The sequence below is a fragment of the Macrosteles quadrilineatus genome, unplaced genomic scaffold, assembly GCF_028750875.1.
Source record: "Macrosteles quadrilineatus isolate MER2022 unplaced genomic scaffold, UCM_ALF_1.0 Scaffold_5__1_contigs__length_97177068, whole genome shotgun sequence".
In the NCBI taxonomy this organism is placed as follows: Eukaryota; Metazoa; Arthropoda; class Insecta; order Hemiptera; family Cicadellidae; genus Macrosteles; species Macrosteles quadrilineatus.
This window is the reverse complement of record NW_026542598.1, coordinates 9,812,139-9,832,227: the sequence shown is the minus strand read 5'-3', so window position 1 is coordinate 9,832,227 and position 20,089 is coordinate 9,812,139. Positions and strand designations below refer to the sequence as shown.

Below are 20,089 nucleotides of genomic sequence, written 5' to 3'. Positions count from 1 at the left end.
ATTGATCCAACATGGTTTTAAAATACCCCCGCCGCAGCAAACCTGTCGACTAAGCAAATTTCTATTTGTCTGAATTGATTTTCAATTAAATATATTTTAATAACAGTAGGTTTAACGAGTACCTAGGTTTGCTGCTACAAGGAAACTAATAAAATGTGTTTTTTAGTAAAATATTGATAGCTTAGTACAAAATAAATAAATTTGCCAATTTTTATCAAATTATATCCATAAACAAGCAAACTACAACATTTGACAATATTCTCTATATGAATAACATGGAAATTTTAAATTTACAATTTTTTTAATTTTCTCCGTAACTAATAACCAAACAAAAATACTTTTATATACTAAATTGTTTGTTTTTTAAGCTCTTTAAAAAGGTCTAAAAGAGAAATTGGGAATTTTTTTGTTTTGAGGGTCAAAAGTGAGAAAAACCAATTTTTACCCCATAAAACCCCCCGTAAAGCCCCGTTCCCACTGTCCGATCATGCTGGTTCGCGAACTCATTCAAGTTTATCCCGCTTTACACCTTTAAACCAAATTTCATCAAAATCGGACAAAAATTACTCAAGTTATCGCGTTCACGGACTTATATATATATATATACATATATAAAAATTTGAACGAATGGTGTTTTTGGCCTCTGGGGACATCAAAATGAAAAAGTAAATCGGTCCCGGGTCTAGGTATTACCGTGCCACCTAGGCCCTACGGTAATAGCTACTTCCCTATAGGGAAATTCGCTAAAAGATGATCAACCCATAAAAACACTTTAGTGCTGTGTAAATAGTCAATAATAGCATGTATGTCAATTAACTAGGATATGTTATTGCTTGGAGTAATGAACTGTATCTTGTTAATTATAAAATACACATTGTTGATACTGGACGAGAAAGGTATATGCGTACAGTAAATATTGAAGAGGAAGTTTTACTACGTAGATTCGAGGAAACCCCAAACAACAGTGAAGTAGGTTCTAGTTCTTATTCTGTTTGGGAGGTTCTCAAAGATAACGGGTTATACCGTAGTCATATCATAGTTAAATATTTAAAATTGTAATAACTCAGCTGTTTGAAACTAGGTGTCATTTGATCTGTCATTAAATTTACTGAATTATGTTATTCTTGTGTTTATTTTATAACTCCAATGGTTTTCATGTAATTTGACGTCAAAGATTTTAGATGGCCGCCATTTTAAAACGGCTCTAGTCAATGAAATGAAATTTTGCATGCTTGTGTACCACAAATATGTCTAATTTAAAGTTTGTACCTTAATTTAAACTCGAGTTATTAACTTAAGTTATTTATAAAAAACACATACAGACGGACAGCCGGAAAATGAGGCTCCAGCAACCCATGTTAAGAATGAAAAAATTCTTGTATTAACCCAAATAACAATCCTGCAAACTTTTTCGAGAGAGTTCACAAACACTATGTATTAGGCCTACGTATTTTGTTGTATGGACTAGATATTTGAACACCTAAAAAGAAACTGACAGCGTTTAAAAACAAAATACTTTTTTTTACCAAGGAATTCGGCAAATACTAAATAAAAGAGAAGAGTCCTTCATCCTTCATGATGTTGTCAAATCAAAATCAAAAGGTTCAGTTAGATAGGCTGACCTACACAGAAGTTAGCTGCACTGCTCCCACTCCACATAAAAGAAAACAATCTGCAAGGCAGATAACCACATGAGCTTCCTAGACTGTTTTGGAGTGATTAAGTCTTTATTTTGGTTCATCTAAGCCTCATGGTAACCAGGATTTTAACTTTAACCTAGCAAACACCTAGATTTAAATACTAAACATTTCAACCACTTTCTTATCTTTGAGACCTATGACTAATCTGGGGTTAAAAGAAACTTTCCTTTTTTAACTTGACCAACACATTAAATTACAAAATATAACGTCAAGTATTCAAATTTGGATAAATAAAATTAAAGTCACCTACTTTACAAGTTGGTTATATCATCAGTGGCGGTTTTACCCACCCAGTTAGAGTTGAGGGTTTTAAAAACAAATCATTTCTTCTGTGATGTTAATTTTTTTTTGTTATGTTAAAACTCAACCCTAATCACAATGTCTTACATAATAAATTTTATAAACTAGTGTACCTGTTGCTCGAATTCGAGCAATTGTTAAGTATTACAGGCGTTATTTTAAAACGAATAACAGTGATAATTTCTGATGACTTTAAAAGATTTGACTCAAAGATTATGGAAATACTTATAACAGAATGATATAATCAACATTTCTTGTAAATAAATATCTTATAATTTTTCAAAAGCTGATCTTGTTTTTTTTTTTTTTTTAGTTTTTCTACAAATAGCCTTTACTCATAGCCGCATCAGGCTGTCCATAATAACGATTATAACTCAAAATAACACATTATTTCTATTTCTTCTCCTTGGTGGTGTTCTGTGTCTTTCCTATGATTCTATAGTTTGCTAATCGGCTCTTTCAACGATTACCAAGAAATGCAGAACATTATGTTAATTCAGTTTCCTTTTTCGTATATTAATTTATCCAGGCTCTCTCGCTTTTTTCCATTGTAATATTTACGCCAACCCAAATTCAAATAGTAAATATTTCATTTCAACCAAGTTAGTACATTTTTGTAGCAAACTGATTAGCAAACTTATGGACTGTTTACAATTAACATATGTTCTTCTTCTCACTTTTAATTTCTGACAACAGCTGGAGTTTCGTAACAATTTTTGTTTCCCATGTTAATCTTATGGAGAAATATGAAACTTTAAAGGGCCCCAAAGCCTCACTCTCTAATTATTTCCCTAAAAAGAAAGTTTCTTGCACAACTTCACGATACCGGTACGCTCTTTCCAATGACACCAAAAACATGTCAATCGGTTCAGTAGTTTCGGAGGAGTAATTGTCACAAAAAACCTGCTTGTGTATTAAATAAGTACTAGAGGTCGTCCAATGGTCGAAAACTTGACAAAAAACATGTAATGTACAGACTTCTCTATTTTCACCCTACGCTGTTAATAAAACATCTGATTGGAATTTTTTGCTTTTGTTTTGATTTTCTGTTTATATTTTGTTGTTATTCGTCACCAAAAAGGCAACCCATTAAGCCCATGTTAATTTTTTTCATTTCAAATTCATTTTTTTGTGCTTATATTTGAGCCTATTTCAATTTTTAAAGGGATTCTGCACTTCTACAGGAAAATATCTTTTTAACGGTATGCATAGATTTTCCCTGCGATGTACACAAGCTGAGAAAAAAGGTTTTAAAGAAACATGCTTGCCTATTAATATATAGATAGATAGATAGATAATTTATATAAAAAAAAACCTAATTTCCGTTATATCATGAAATTTTCAGGCAGCTTAATATTGTCCATCGGCATTTAAAGTTAAAATATGAAAATATAAAAAATAATTTTTTTTCAAAAAATCAAAATTACCAGCCACATAATAATATGTATGTCCCAGTTTAAATTTAGCCTATGTCATGAAAAGCTATTAGAAATAGTAAAGTCAGTTTACATTAAGTTAGACCATAAAAAACATACTCCCTTAGTAGGTTTCTCATCCTTATGGAACAGCTGAACCTAATTTTATTGTTAGTTCTGTCCGGTGCTTGTTATTTCAGTAATTTAAAACCCCGTCCAACCAAGTAAAACATTCTAATCATAAATTATAACTCGTCCCAGTTATATAACCTAACAATAAAGCACAAATCATGAATTGACCTTAAAATAATAAAAACAAAGTTTCATCGTCACTAGCGATCAGTGTCACCGCACATGAAGTAGACACGAAAAACGTTCAAATTTTACAATTGGATTAGAAGTCTACCAGTGTTGGTTAGTCTATGGTTATAATTTATGAAATAAAGTGTCTTTTCTCAACCTATCCGACTGAGCTAAACCGACAAAATGATTGTATACCAAAAGTTATCTAAAACATCAAACTAAAATCAAATTTTATATTAAATTCCTATAAATGCTGAGAAATTCAGGCACCATGGTCAACCTTGTCCCCCTCTGACTATAAAATCCAAAACCGCTACTGTATAATGTTAAGTTCTCGGAATTCCAAGTTAACGACAAAAGTGTGTAAATAGTGTACCAAAGTGTTTCTGGCAGTGAGTGTAGAGATCCATTGTTTGGAGCCCACTTAGCCTGGAATGTGAAAGTGGCAAAGTGAATGCTGGGACCTCCTCCCCCACACTACATTCCACTACACACTTTTTATCTGGGAATTTGTACCAGATGACACAATATACTACAGAAATTAGTGTATTTTTTACGTTAATTGTTATGTGTTAGTCATTCAAACTTGTAAAAGTATAGGTTTCTTATTTGACTTATAATTACTGAAATGAAGATTTTTGATTAGTTTCGTGACGTGCACACAATTATTTAACAGCTACAAACCAAATATTCCGCTGCACATTAAAAATGTGTTAGTTGTATAAATTAAATTGTACCGTACTACAAGTTTTATAATGAGAAGGGTATGTTTTGTTTCAAGGCTTTACAATCTAACTTTTAAGGCAATTTAGACCTTTTTTAGAAAGTTAAACATTTTGAGGTTTTAACCATTACAATTTTGATAATTTAAAGTCATTGCAAAGTTTGTCCCCTTGGGGGTCTTGATTCAACTGATCTGAAATCAAACTCAGTTAGCGTACCTCCAACCAGGAAACTAAAAATCATAGTTTTCTTTATTTCCTACTCAAACATTAATCAATCCTGAGTTAATTCTTTTTTTTCATATTTAAATTAGTTGAAACTAGCAACTTACGTCACTTTGTGACTTCATAATCCGTGATATATTTGTTATACAGATTGTCCCATAAGTAAATAGCCAAACTCTGGAAAATGGTTCTATGGGTCAAAATAAAGAGAAAATCAAGAATAAATTTTTTTCCAAAATCGCTTCGTTGACCAGATATTCGCCATTTTGTTTTTTCACATTAACATTTTTATCTCTAAAGATTTTCAACCCTTCATTATGAAACTTGGTATGTATGTTAAGGTAATAGCTTTAAGACCCACAATAGAAAATTAATTCATCTTGATTCATCATAAAATTTCAAAATGGCGGCATTTTTAATTTTTAAACTTAAATTACTAAAAGATGGCTGATTTTATGAAAAAAGGACAAGAACATTTTTATTTGGCGTTTTTAATTCCCTATCAATCGATACCAAGTTCAAAAAGATTTAATAAGAAATAGCTGAAAAATTTAGATATTTAGTTGTAAAATGGAGTAGAAAAAGGCTAAGCTAGTCAGGTTTGCCCCATTTTACAACAAAAAATCGTACAACAAAATTTCAGCTATTTCTTAATCAATCTTTTTGAACTCGTTTGATAGGGAATAAAAAATGCCAAATAAAAGTGTTCTTTTATTTTTTTTTCATAAAATCAGCAACTTTTAGTAATTTAAGTTAAAAAAATTAAAATGGCCACCATTTTGAAATTTTATGATGAATCAAGATGCATTTTTTTTCTAACATGGGTCTCTATTACCTTAACATATATACCAAGTTTCATAATGATCGGTTGAACAAATTTAAAGATAAAAATGTTATTGTGGAAGAAAAACGGCAAATATCTGGTTAACGAAGCATTTTTGGAAAAATTTTATTCTTCATTTTCTTTTTATTTTGACCCACAGAACCAATTCCCGGAGGTTGGCTGTTTACTTAACAGAACACCTCGTATAGTTAAAAAGGGTGGAACCGATTATTTCTCATCATATCCCTATTATTTGCATTAAGTGCTCTATTAATTTCATTGAATGCGCGATCTCTTCGAGGCATCTTAGTAAAGTTACAAATGCTAATGAAACATGCTATGAAAACACAAAATCTCTTCTTTACATTTTAAACGAATAACATTACAATATTTTTCTTAAGTTCCCTAAAACAACTAAAAGACAACATAAAACATACTTTGAAAACACAAAATCCCAGCAAAAGGCACATCTCCACTGGAAATCGTTAATAATAAGAACTTTAAATTGATACCCAATATACCAGCCCTACTGTAAACATAAATATTTAGGGGTCAATTTGCTGCACACAAAAATCCAATTTTTTAAAAATAATATAGATAGAAGATGGTCTTGCAGAAATTGTAATAGCTCATTGTAATTGTAAAAGCATCCGTTTTATTTAGAGGTACTTTAACAGTAGGCTATCACATATTCTCACCAGACCATTTTTGCAGGGTCAACATTAGTGCTTTTATTTTTTAAAGTAGCCTAAACAATATGTTCCAAGTTATACATATTTTTACAACAGGACTAAGTCTTTCTTTTTAACACTAGCTGTAACCCGCGGGCTTTGCCCCGTTTAACTTCTTAATTTTCAAGATGATCTCGTTCGCATGGCTCAATCACGTCCTGGTTGAAGTTTGTTAGCTACGCTCACTCACCTTTAGGTTTGGAGCTCGTTCGCTGCGCTCACTTGCCTTCAGGTTAGCTTGTTCGCTACGCTCACTTGCCTTCAGGTTAGCTCGTTCACTACGCTAACTCGCCTCCAGGTTGAAGTTCGTTCGCTATGCTCACTCACCTTTTGGTTGAAAATTAGCTGTTGTCATAAAAATGTAAAAGAAATAATAGTGCTGCACCCTGTTGGTAATCCTTGTAACTTTAATGCTATTGAACATCATAGAACAGAACCAACTTGTTTAATTGAAACAGCTGTTAAGATTCAATTTCTCATAAGGTTAACATGGGAAACTCCAGAGCCACTGAGGCGGAGCCGATTGGACGGATTGATGGTGTATAAACCTATTCCATGAAATTCTACACGTATGTACCAAGTTTCGTGGCAATCGGTTAAGCGGTGTCTGAGTTTATCACTGCCAAATATAAATCAAAATCAAATCAAAAATCACTTTATTCACCTTTATAAATCCAACCTTTATAATGTTATATATATGCAAACATCCTCTTTTATACTTATAGAAGATATAAGGCTTAATAGTTGGATTTAAAGTTGAACAATGGGTACAGTAATAATTATAATATTATTAATGAATACAGTAATTACAAGAAATTATACTATGATTATCCTTTAATCAAGAAAAATACCATACTGTTGTATTTTAAATCCCATAGAAAGTATATATTCCAAAACCATGACATATAATGCTGTTATATATTTTATCCAACGTTCCAACTAAGCAAGTTACAGTGATAGTTTTGTATAATTTATTTGTACACTAAATAATGGTGTACTGGTATTGTTGCTTTTATGTGCCAGCTGGAATGTGTGAATGGTGCTAAAATTAGATAAAGTCCACTAGATTGTAGTATTTGTATAACAAATAATTGTATATAAATAGTTTACGTGCATAAAATGGGACGCGTGGAAGGTGCTGCGATCTAGTGGCTAAGCGGGCAACTTCGCCTACCGGTATGTCCGGAAACGGAACTGGACTTGTTTCTGGCCAGGTACCCAGGTCTACCAACGTTTGAATATCACACAGATCGTACTTTATTTCATTTATTTGTCTTTAGACCTTGTATACTCATTACATTTTCTTAATTTAATATTATCTTATTTTTTCTTCCTAATTTGATTGCCGATGATAATGATTTGAATAATTGGAAGTATAAAACAACGTATTAAACGGGACAAAGAAATAAATTATTATTGTCGCATGTTTTCAATTGATTGCTGTATGAAACATGTATACAATATTTCTTGAGATGATATGCATAACAATAGGCACTGATTTAGCTATAACCTTTTTAACAAATAGTTCCTTTGAAAAATTGTTAATTGAATGTTTAAGTATGAAGCTCGTTGTACTTCAGGACTTAAAGAAATTTACAAATTAGAGTACCTAATTACCTTGTTAAATCGATTATTTTTCAATAAAGGTGTTGGCCTCTACAAGTATGAAGTCCTGTATAAGAAATAGCCTAGATAAATATTTGCCAAGTTAATGTTGCTGGTAAATTAACACCAACAACATGATATTTAAATGTCTAAAACGTAATAAAACCGACTAAATGACGCATTTAACTTTTCAGTGTAATTCCACCCAGTTACTTTGGCGGACGGAGACGTTTTTTGGCGGGTCCGAAGCTCGGGTTTCGGCGGCGCGGCGCCCTGCGACTACGCCCATCACTTAACTTGTCTGTTATTAGCAAAGTTCCGAAGTGATTTTTAAGTCGCCGATTATATTTTTCCTGTGACCCCAACTATTACTAGTAGTGCTCTGTTAAACGTTCAACTACCCTTGGATATTGAAGGGTGAACCTTTTAAGATCTATGATTGAACGAGGTCCTTTTTCATCCTACTTACCACAAACCTAGGTTAATCATACCCCTTAGACTTCAATTTTATGAATTGACTGAAGACAATTTTAGAATTATTTTCGCCCAGCTCTAGAGGGAATTTGTTGACAATTTGCTTTTTTTTAACAAATTTTGATTATAATATATTGTTTTGTCGTATGGTATGGTATCATAAAAAAAATAAAATAAAAATAAAGCACAAATCGTAAAATATACCCAAAAGGAAATTATAAACATTAATTTATTCGCAATCAGCGTTCACTGACGTTACCAACAAAAACAGCATGTACAAATTTACATTTTGGGATAGAAACGCAGTTTTAAGAATTGATAGTGGGGAGAATAGGTGCCAATAATCTAAGGATTATCTGAGGTGTATTCGGGAAATCGTAAGTGAATCCAAGTCTAGTCTGTCACAATTACAACATCGTGTATCTGGACGCGGACTGTTCCATCGATTCGAAAGATTGTAACTTGTAGTTCGAATTTCACGATCGGGTGAACGGCTTTACACAATGGTTCTGTTCATGGCACGCTCCTGATTTGGCGAATTTCAACGTCGCCTCGGATTTCGTCCTACATCAGCTGTATCAAGGTTGCAGATTAGGAAATACACATTGTTGAATTTGATGCGTTGAAAATTGTCACCGTAAGACGGCGTGGTGGAATGTTGTGCTGGTAGTACGAAATAGTGTCATAATTTCTTGTAAACCCACAGATAAAAGGCCTACTCTTGGGTCTGTGGTAAAATATACAAGATGATAAAATCTATAAAGTTTTAAGCGCAAAAAAAGAAGATATATATCAAATATTGAATTTTATTCTAAGTCAACCGTGCCATCAGATCAAAAATTCACTGCTTGTTCTTGTTGTGTCGCCTGTCATCTCAGTGACCAGGACTTTCTGATTAGAGGAAGTCACTTCATTGCAATTTTAAAACGCCTGACATTATGACAATTGATTTGACAACGCGAGTTAGGGACGACTGAAAACATTATGGATTCTGACACCACCCACGTATGAATGTGTATACCGTACCTGATTCTTTTAAAGTAATACAAAAACCACAATCGAAGCTTCAATTAATTGAGTAGGTAGTTTTACATCGAGTTGAAATGATTATGGCCGTAACTAGCAAATAATCAACGCTCTGTAGATAAGACTTTTATTCTACACCATGGAGGGAAATCTTAAATCAATTATTTAAAGGCGGGGACACACTTGTCATACACCCTTCCGATCCTACTACGATCCGATTTGCGGGATTCCAGAAGGATCGGTGCGGGATCGGAGGGGGTGAACACACATGTCATACACGCTTCCGAACCGGCGACCCATCTCCGATTTCCTCCACCGGGTATCAACACTCGCCAGTCTTGATTCGTAAACGTAAACTACGTGCAGAAGGTGATAAATACTGTATGTTCAAAAACTTTAATATTCAGGATTTAGCCATGGTGGCGGTTTGTCTAGATGAAGAGGAAGAAAGTCAGACATCTCTGGAGGGCAGTGGAAAACGGAGAATTTGGGTCCATTCCGCATGGAAGGAAAGCAAGTGCCCATTATATATATTATAGGTTTTTCTCTCTCGAGTTCGTTTAGCTCTTCTACCCGTCCGATTTTCATGATTGAGGTCTCGAATTGAAGGTATGCACGCACAGATTTCAAATCAAGCATCGGCATATATTTATCTTAAACCATTGTTCCTAAACCTTTTTGTTTTTAAGAAACAACCCGTCCTGCATCCGACAAACGAATAGACTGCAGTGTCGGTGCGTGATCGGAACCAAAATCGGAGTAGGATCGGAGTATGACGTGACGCGTGTCGGAGAGGTGTAAACAACCGCGTTCAATGTTATGTACCATTCCCCTCTCCGACAGTCGTACCGCAGTATGATCGGAGTCGGATCGGATGGGTGTATGACAAGTGTGTCCCCGCCTTAAGAGGGGGACGCCACTATGTGCGTGTTTTAACCCAAATATGAGTGAAGGATGAGTGTAGAATGAGTAGTTCGATCTTGTAGTCTTGTTAGTAACTAAGTCCGACTTATTCCTTAGACACAGCTGTTAATTAATAGCCCATACAGCTAATAGTAACAAAGGTATCTACAGTTTATAGTGGAATCCGAACCACACTGTTGCCTTGGTATTAACGTATTTTTCTAGTAATTGTGGTATTAACGGATTGGTCTAATTATCAGGATAGTACTGCGGATAGTTGTAGTACTCAATAGTACGGACGTTAATCCACACCAGGGAGTATCGCATCCACAGTGCATGCCTAAATCCACAATTCGTGACCTCGAGTAGCTGGATTAACAGGACGACGCCACCCGACGCCACCGTCCTAGTCTTCAACGAACACACTTTGAACAAGCACGTCACTTTTTTCTTTCTCGCGGCCTAAGTTGTCACGATTATTAGTTTAGGTCCACAATACTGTAGACGCCGAAAAAAATTGATTCTGCAGACGCCGTTCTTGAATTAGACTTCAAGCTGGAACTAAATTATTCCTTTGCCAGAACTGTAAACATAATGCACGCGCCTTTCTTGAGTTAAGCTCTCATACTGGTACTTAAAGGTTTGCTTCACCAAAACCTTGGACAGAATGTGTACGCCGTTTATTTACTGGACCTCCGTCGACACTTTGAACAGACAATACTCATCGTTCAAGATTAGATGGCACTTAAGCATTGAGTTGCCTAAACGTACGGAAAATTCCCCCATTTCTTAACCCTTTGATGCACAGGAAAATTTTTTTATTTCAATTTTTACTGAATTGATGTTTTTTGGTAACCTTAACCGTGTCAGAGCTCAGGAAAAATAATTTAAAAAATTTAATTTTGTTTTTATAATTTTTATTAATAAAAAACGAGGTGGTATTGTATATATACCACTGTGTATCAGTGCGTAGTCTAATGTGCTTATAAAATATTAAAAACCTTCCTTGAAACGTAAAACCTACCAATATGTTACAGATAAGAAACAATTATTTACCTGTTCATGTATTGTAATAAAAAGATTACTTATCTAATCTATGTGAAAAATAGTGAATTAGCTCAAGATATTAGTACTCGTAAATACATTTGTATGACAATACTGAATACATTTGAAGGTCTGTTATAAAATAACAAGTTTCCAGAGAATCATTGTACAACATCGTATTCTCCAATCTTAAGATTCAAAATTCATCTTTATCTTAGTTCAGTTGTGAAACTCATAAAAACCATTTTTTGTCTGTCTAGCATAAGCACACTTTGCGCTCGTTACATTCCCAGTATGAGCGAATCTTTTTCTCTTTTGTGCTGCATAAGTTGCATCTCGTCCATGTTGATATTATGGGCACGTGAACGTTCTCCTTGAGCCTACCTGGCATTTTAAATTTATGTTTGATCAAATTTAATTTAGCCTTTCCTTTGCCTTTCGTCGATTTTGAGTGTAAGCCATTCGTGACGGAGATGCGGAATTGCTTCACCTGGGTTATGATTTCAAACGCAATAGGTGATTTATAATGATAAAAATAAATTATGTATTTTCATCAATGAAGATGAGTATATTTGCTGCAGAGAGACTACTGTCATCTGGTCAATTATCTGATAAACCTATTTCATCTTAGCAACCGTCATTTAGAATTTCTGTTAGTAAGATGTCTTTCAGTCATGTCTTTTGGATATCTGAGAATAATAAATAAATATTTAAAATACAGTAAGTAAAATTTATATGATTGAGTCACCTGAAAAAATAACGAAAATTATCACAAAATATGCTTGAAATTATATTTTAGCTTAGTAAGGCAACAACAAAATATGTCTAGTGTTAGTGGCATAGTGGTATTGTAGGTATACCACCTATATTTGGCAAAATAAACTTTCAGTTTGAACAAAAACAGTGTTTTTGACGCAATATAACAATTAAATAGTGTCTAATTCAACATAAAAACATATATCTTACTTTGTTATATGTAATAGAAGGGTATACAAGACAGTCAAAACCTCTGCATAACAGCCTGTAGCCTGTAGCATGCAACGACGCTTTGAAACTTCAACTTTAATACTAAATTAATCTAGAAGCTACTAGTTCCTCCAAAATACGCTAGGTTACAGCACTGACTAGGCCCCTGGTATGGTATTTCCACAATACCAGTATGCATCAATGCAGTAAAAATTATTTTACAAGTGGTATCCTGATAATACCACTGTGAATCAAAGGGTTTTAAGATAGATGATGGATTGGATACCATGCTGGTGACAGGCCATCAGAACCCGAGGCGGACAGTAGACGCAGGACGCAGGTTCGTGTGGGAGTAGATACATCATGAATGGAATGTTGTAAGTCGAGGTAATGGACGCGGTCCGATGAATGGCCCGATACTCGTAACCAAGATGCATAAACTACTAAATGCATTATAATAAATTAAACCCGACCACTTCCTCCCCCCCAACCATCTCCCCCCACCCCTCCACGAGGTCCGCATGCCTTCGCGGCGCGGCGCCTCCACAGGAAATTGTCTTTGGTTTTTTGTTCCATTTTTAAAATTCCTCTCTGAAAAACTACTTTTTAATGAGTAGCCTGGAGCGACCGACCGCGCGGCTGCATGGCGCCGCCCGCCTGCCCACCTGCCGCCGGCTACATCTCCGTGTCGTCATCACTGGATATTACGATTTCCCCAAACTATTTTCTTTGCGGTATTTCCTAAGATGCATGAGCTTCTCAAGGATTGTCTCTACTTGTGTATAGTAAGGATGATGATGACGCCAGTCATAAATCACTGTTACAATACAATGTTTTATACGTCTTTTATCCTTACCTTTTCCACCTCTTAATATTCCAAGAAGGTTATCTAAATAGATATTTTTAATCATTTCTTGACATGTAAACTAAATGCTAAATATGCTAGCTGAGAACTCGACTTACCGGTACTCTGCGTTTTGGATTATGAATTTGGGATTATTTGGATTTATTTAAGTTTTTGGACAATTAATCATATCTTTACGTCTGGTCAACCTTTAAGCAGAATTTCATTTTTTTATAGTTCAAGGTTATACATACTAATCGTTTCTTTGTTTCTCATTGTTGTGGCAACGTTGGTACAGTAATTGCCTACAATTCATTGATAAGTTCCTATTCTATAGATCTTATGTACAAAACCGCAAAAATATGGTCTATAGAAGATATAGTGTTCACTCAACAATTACATCAGAACATTTGTTTGTTTTTAGATGTCAAAAATAACTGTTTTCATATTTTTACAAAAAATTGATTTAAGTAAAAAAAAAAATATATAATTACCGTATTTGTAATCGTCAATCTCTGTTGTTTTTAAGTAATAATTTTTACTAAGGTTTGTGGATTTTGAGTTCTCATTTATCGATAGAAAAACCAGCGGTGTTGTATATTCCTCAATGTTACCTGTTATCTAATTTGCAAGAAGTAACAATTTAGCTTCAATTTCACCAGGGAATACAGTTTGAACTCGCCTATATAGTCTGATACTTTGTCTTCTGTAGGCTATTCACTTTGGCTTTGAAATTGAAAATGTCTTGTGATTGAAACTCACTTGTTAAAGTTGCCATCATCCAATGCCGCCATAGGACAAAACTTACTGTACATTGGGATACAATTTCCACCTTGGCTACTGTATGTGTAAATAGCCACCTACCCTGTTGTGTGTTTCTGAATGAACCTCGCAGGTGTGTGGTGGGGGGGGGGGCTCGTAGTAACGGAGTGCGGTCACCGTGGTGGGGTGGGGTGCCGCCACTCAGCAGCACAGGTACTAGGTGTGTGTCTGGTGTAGTGTGAGGGTGCAGAGTGACCATGGTGCAGCAACTCAGTATGGCCGTGCTGTCATCCCCTAAGCTGTGGCAACCTTGGCTGACAGGTGATGTGGACGCATTTAAACAGTTTACCATTGTTGTGTCGAGGTATTTTTTATCTTTGGCTTTAGAAACTATTGGTCTTTTGATTCTTGGCGGAACTGCAACCTTAGCTACTTAGAGATATTGTTGTTACAACATTGTTGTCTCGCAGCTGTTTGTGTATTGGCAAAACTGTGGAAATCAGATGATCATTGTTGTTGTGACAACTGTTGGGGGAGGTATTAGAATATTTGAATCCTTGGGTTGATGGGAAGCATTTGAACGTTTTGTTTCTTTGTAAAAACTGTGGAGATCTTAGCGACAAGGTGATAATTGTTGCGATAAATGTTTTGTGGTGGCATTTAACACTTGATTTTTTTTAACAGTAGCTACCAGATCATAAACATTGTTGTTGTCCCATTGTTGTGTTGTGATATTTTTATCATGAATTTGGAAAATGTGAGGTTTTTATTTTAACCCTAAAAATCGTTTATCTAACAGTTATCGTAGTTTTGTAACTATTGTGAAACATTTATTTTTTGGTAAAATTGTGGAAATAGTAGCTGACAGGTGATCATTGTTGTTTAACTGTTCTGGAAGAACAATTAAACGTTGTAATTGTTGGTAAAGTTATGGAAATATTAGCTGACAGGTGTTCATTGTAGTACAGCTGTTCTTGAAGAACATTTAAACGTTTTAATTGTTGGTAAAGTTATGGAAATATTATCTGACTGGTGATCATTGTTGTTTAACTTTTCGGGAAAAACAACTAAACGTTGTAACTGTTGGTAAAGTTATGGAAATATTAGCTGACAGGTGTTCATTGTTGTTTAACTGTTCTGGGAGATCAATTAAACGTTGTAATTATTGTAGGTAAAGTTATGGATATATTAGCTGACAGGTGTTCATTGTAGTACAGCTGTTCTTGAAGAACATTTAAACGTTTTAATTGTTGGTAAAGTTATGGAAATATTATCTGACTGGTGATCATTGTTGTTTAACTTTTCGGGAAGAACAACTAAACGTTGTAACTGTTGGTTAAGTTATGGAAATATTAGCTGACAGGTGTTCATTGTTGTTTAACTGTTCTGGGAGATCAATTAAACGTTGTAATTGTTGGTAAAGTTATGGAAATATTATCTGACTGGTGTTCATTGTTGTTAAACTGTTCTGGGAGATCAATTAAACGTTGTAATTGTTGGTAAAGTTATGGAAATATTATCTGACTGGTGTTCATTGTTGTTTAACTGTTCTGGGAGATCAATTAAACGTTGTAATTGTTGGTAAAGTTATGGAAATATTATCTGACTGGTGTTCATTGTTGTTAAACTGTTCTGGGAGATCAATTAAACGTTGTAATTGTTGGTAAAGTTATGGAAATATTATCTGACTGGTGTTCATTGTTGTTTAACTGTTCTGGGAGATCAATTAAACGTTGTAATTGTTGGTAAAGTTATGGAAATATTATCTGACTGGTGTTCATTGTTGTTTAACTGTTCTGGGAGATCAATTAAAAGTTGTAATTGTTGGTAAAGTTATGGAAATATTATCTGACTGGTGTTCATTGTTGTTAAACTGTTCTGGGAGATCAATTAAACGTTGTAATTGTTGGTAAAGTTATGGAAATATTATCTGACTGGTGTTCATTGTTGTTTAACTGTTCTGGGAGATCAATTAAAAGTTTTAATTGTTGGTAAAATTGTGAAGATCGGGTAATCATTGTTGTGCTATAAAACAGCCGTGAAGAGGTATTTAAACATTGAATTTGTTTGGGAAAACTGTGGAAACCTTAGCTACTAGATAGTTGCCTAACCTTATTTGGGGAGGCATTTAAAATAGTTGGATTTTTTCTGTGGAAACTGTATCTATCAGGTGTTGCTGTCTCATTGTTGTCTCGACGTATTCACAAATTATGAGTGATTCTTCGGGAAATAGATTTATTAGTTGTTATTTAATCCCGTTGCTCGTATAAATGCAAAAGCTATATGATGTAGGGATAACCCTTGTTTAGAAGCAAAGAAAATCCACATCCTTATCAAAAATACCTTTTTAGTGACTAAATCTCCCACAATTTTTCCGCAATTTTTATTATTTTGATGTTTTTGTTTGTTGGTACAGAATCACTTACCATATTTTTATAGGCACTACTAAAATATACATTTTAAATCAGTGTGCATTTGAAACCTTTCCATTTTACCAAGCAAATTGTCATAACAAGTTTAACGCGTTGTCAACTATATATGGCTTCTTTTACAAATATTTGGATTTTTGGTGAGAACTGTGTCGCTGTTGATCCCATGATCTGGCCTGGGTCTGGCCACTTTTTACTTACTTTAGTCATAATTTACGTATTCAAAGCCCAATAAGAATGTCCCACGTGGCCTTTACAAATATTTGGATTTTCATTTGGAACGCTGGTCCCGTGGTCTGGCCACTAATTACTTTAGTCATAATCTATGTCTACAAAAGCCCAATAGGAATGTCCCATTGCGATGGCCTTTACAAATGTTTTCACTGAGAACTGTGTTGGTCCCATGGTCTGGCCACTGCTTAGTCTACAAAAGCCCTATTTAAGTCTACAAAAGCTTAATAGGAATGTCCCCTGTGGCCTTTACAGATATTTGGATTTTCACTGGGAACTGTGTCACTTGTTGGTCCCATGGTCTGGCCACTGTTTACTTACTTTAGTCATCATTTACGTCTACAAAAGCCCAATAGGAATGTCCCATTCCCACGGTGAGTCATCTGGTGTTTTGTTTACTTCACACCCCAGGCGAGTTTGCTAACTCGGAATATTCTCTTGTTTTCACGCTATTAGTAACCACTGTATTTTTAGCAATGTAATCTTTTATGTGACGTACTTATTTAATCCTTTTAAAATCAATATTTAAATTAATATTTATCAACTAAATTAGCTATTTTATGTATGTTCTTCACTCTAGTTTGATATTTTTTTTAAGATTGTGGTAGGATAAACAATTTGTAGAAACTTGTTTTCAAGATTTTTACTGTGGAACGGTGCACAATGTTATTGTGGAATATTTCAAATATAAACGAAAATTAATAAACTATAATAGTGAACAAGTATTTAGTTCACCCTTATGATTTTGATTTAGTTGAATAGTAAAAAGTGAAATGTACTATGGCACAAAATATCTAAACAATAAACAATGAACAAATATATAACATGACCAACATTAATAAAATAACTGCAACAGATTACAAATCGTATTTTGATCTGAAAGGTATTTTAAGTTGGCATACGCCTTTTAAAATACTGTTAAAGTTGTATTTCCATTTCCAATGACAATTTTGGCAAATAATTAAACTAAATATTTTTATGGTTCGGAATTAGATAAAAAAGAATAAACGCAACTAATTAGGTTATTCCACACAACGATAAGCTGCCCGTAGCTTGTTAAATCAATTGTAAAAATTAAATGTTTGTCAATCGTTCATTTCTTTAACCGCCAACATATAAAGTAATTATTATAATTCCCAACCACGCACAGCTCCCCGAGCATTTCCCATCATGATGACGAAGATTACAATAGTGTTATTGTATAAGTAAACAAATTGGAATGTTACAGTATTTGCATTTGGAATGCTCCGAGAAATGTTTATAAATTGCCGCTTCAAGAACCACGTAGGGACAATTTTTCCTCTCTTTGTACAATCGCATGTAAAAGAACTCGCTGTGAGTTGCGATGAAAGTATTTCAACAACTATACACGCTTAGATTCCAGAAGTAGCTCGCATTCCAGGCATCGTTGTAGGGTTCGTTGATGGAATGGAATTGTGGCTACGTAATGTTAAGTGTTCGGCTGGGATCGAATAACAGTCGAAAGCATTTATAAGTAGCCTATCTGGAATGAAATACTAGAAACCTAATTTTAACTATGATTATTTAGGAATGTTTTCGCAATTATTGCAATCAGTCCACCAGTTGTTATTGGTTGCAAAGTAAATCGCAGGTTAAACAGATATTTTTGTTTATTTCCAATTAACGAAAAGTCTTATTCATTTAAAGCAATGGTCGTAAACACCGCAATTTAACTTAAAAATAATACAACAATTATTATCAACTAATAAGAACCCCTAATCTCTATGTAATCAATTGAAACTATCCTGGAAATTTGTAGCCTACATGCCTTTTTAGTTTACGCGGCCAAACTGTAATTAAATTAACTGAGTTAGTATAAGTTTCTAAGGTTTATGTCATTTTTTTACAGTAAGCTCCACGTCTAAATAGCATCATATTGATCGTATATACCATATCTATAAAGTATAGCCACTGGTTTTATACAAACTTGGCGGATTTATTTATTTCATACTAAGCTATTGATATTTTAATAAAAAACACACTTAATTAGTTTCCCTGTAACAGTTAACCTAGGTACTCGTTAAACATAAATGTTAATTTAATAGATTAATTGAAAATCGATCCAGCCAAATGGGAATTCGCTTAGTCGGTAGGTTTGCTGCAGCCCATTTAGTTTTGTAACATAGTTTGTTGAAATAATGGTGCAATATGATGAAAAATATAGTTCATCACAAGGGGAAAAGTTGCTTTTCAACCCTGGTTCATTTTCCGACCTCTGCTTCGCCTCGATCGTAAAACTTGACCTCGGTCGAAAAGAGTCACTTTAGGCCCTAGTGATGAAATATACAGTACTATTAGTTTCTCAATTGGGTGAAGTTACAAAAAATAAACAACTTACTCACTGTCAACCTCTGTCAAACTTATGGATGAAATCTAAATGACAATTTAAGGTAGTTTGAGTATCAAAAGTTGATGTTATTAAACTCACTATTTGACAAGTTTTTAGTAGATTGGTATTTTTTATTTTAGTGCCAAATTCTAATGTTGCTGAATGCAAAGGGTGGAGTAATGAGGGAGATCTCCTCGGTCTGCCCTTGTAAAATAGTAGTGTGTTCTCCCTCTGTCAACAAGCAGCTGTCCTCCCATATTAAACCCTGCTACAGTACAAGATAATGGGGATTCCATAGCCATTTTTAATCAGAACTCTAGAACGATAGAAGTACAACTCGTTCTTTGCTGCTCTTGCTCTTCGATTTTTGTGAACCAATACCCGTGAATGTCCCGTAGTACGATAGTGGTAACACGCATTTTATGGTGGTTCTTGTGTAATGTACCTACGGAATCAACTGCGTTAAATATGTCGTATTTGATATTCTCTGAACACGTTTGGTTAGGCCTAACTATGGATATATTTTAATTTTACAATGTCAAAAAAGTAAAATTTAATATATCAGAAGTCCTATAAGTCCTATAACGGTTCCCCCCCTTTATTTCGGTTAACCGGGGTTCTACAACAAAATTTTCCATTTTATCCCAGTGGAGAATTTTTTTCAAATGTTAATGCTGCAGAATCGTCCACCATAAATTTTTTATCTTGTTTGGGTGTTGTCCTTAAATTTCTCAATTTAGAAATTCTAGACGTATCGTGAGGGTGCGGGGTGCGGACGCGTGCAGGGCGTGAATGAAGTCTCAGCCCGGTGACCTTGTACAAGGACGTGGAACCTGTTCTGAGGGGGGGGGCGCCGCCCAAAACATCCGGTCAGGAATGCCGAATGCCGCCGCGGCGTCAGCACGGCACCATTGTCTATGTGCCACAAAGGCTGCTGCCGCTATTGTCTATATCTGTAACTAGAGAGTAATCCAGATCTCATGTTTCAGGGGAAATCTCTTTGCCAGTAAATAAAACTACCCTACCTTTTATAAGACTTCATTTCTATTTACTAGTGACTTTTTGCCAAAAGAAATTTCCAGTGCAAAGACAAATATTTTTGTCATAAAGACAAGGTATCATTTTTCTCTTGAGATAGGTGGCTGCTGAACCAAAACCATATGATTAAGCAAATCTCAATTTTTTTGTGATTTGGCAGGATTTCAATCCAAGCTTCCATGACTGGTCTTTGTTTGT

The 20,089-nt window shown here is 34.6% G+C and overlaps 1 protein-coding gene across 2 annotated transcripts in view; it reads left to right on the top strand.

Moving 5' to 3' along the window:
• LOC128995954 (uncharacterized) overlaps positions 1-20,089 on the top strand; it is a 35,022-nt gene that overhangs the window by 8,124 nt on the left and 6,809 nt on the right. Inside the window, exon 1 of one of the 2 annotated variants that reach the window (XM_054421029.1) lies at positions 14,072-14,164. The exons of the other annotated variant lie outside the window; for it this stretch is intronic. Within the exon in view, the coding sequence (XP_054277004.1) occupies positions 14,101-14,164 (64 nt within the window). The 5' untranslated portion in view covers positions 14,072-14,100. Of the gene's footprint in view, positions 1-14,071; positions 14,165-20,089 lie in introns of those variants that run through there. 2 annotated transcript variants of the gene reach the window in all.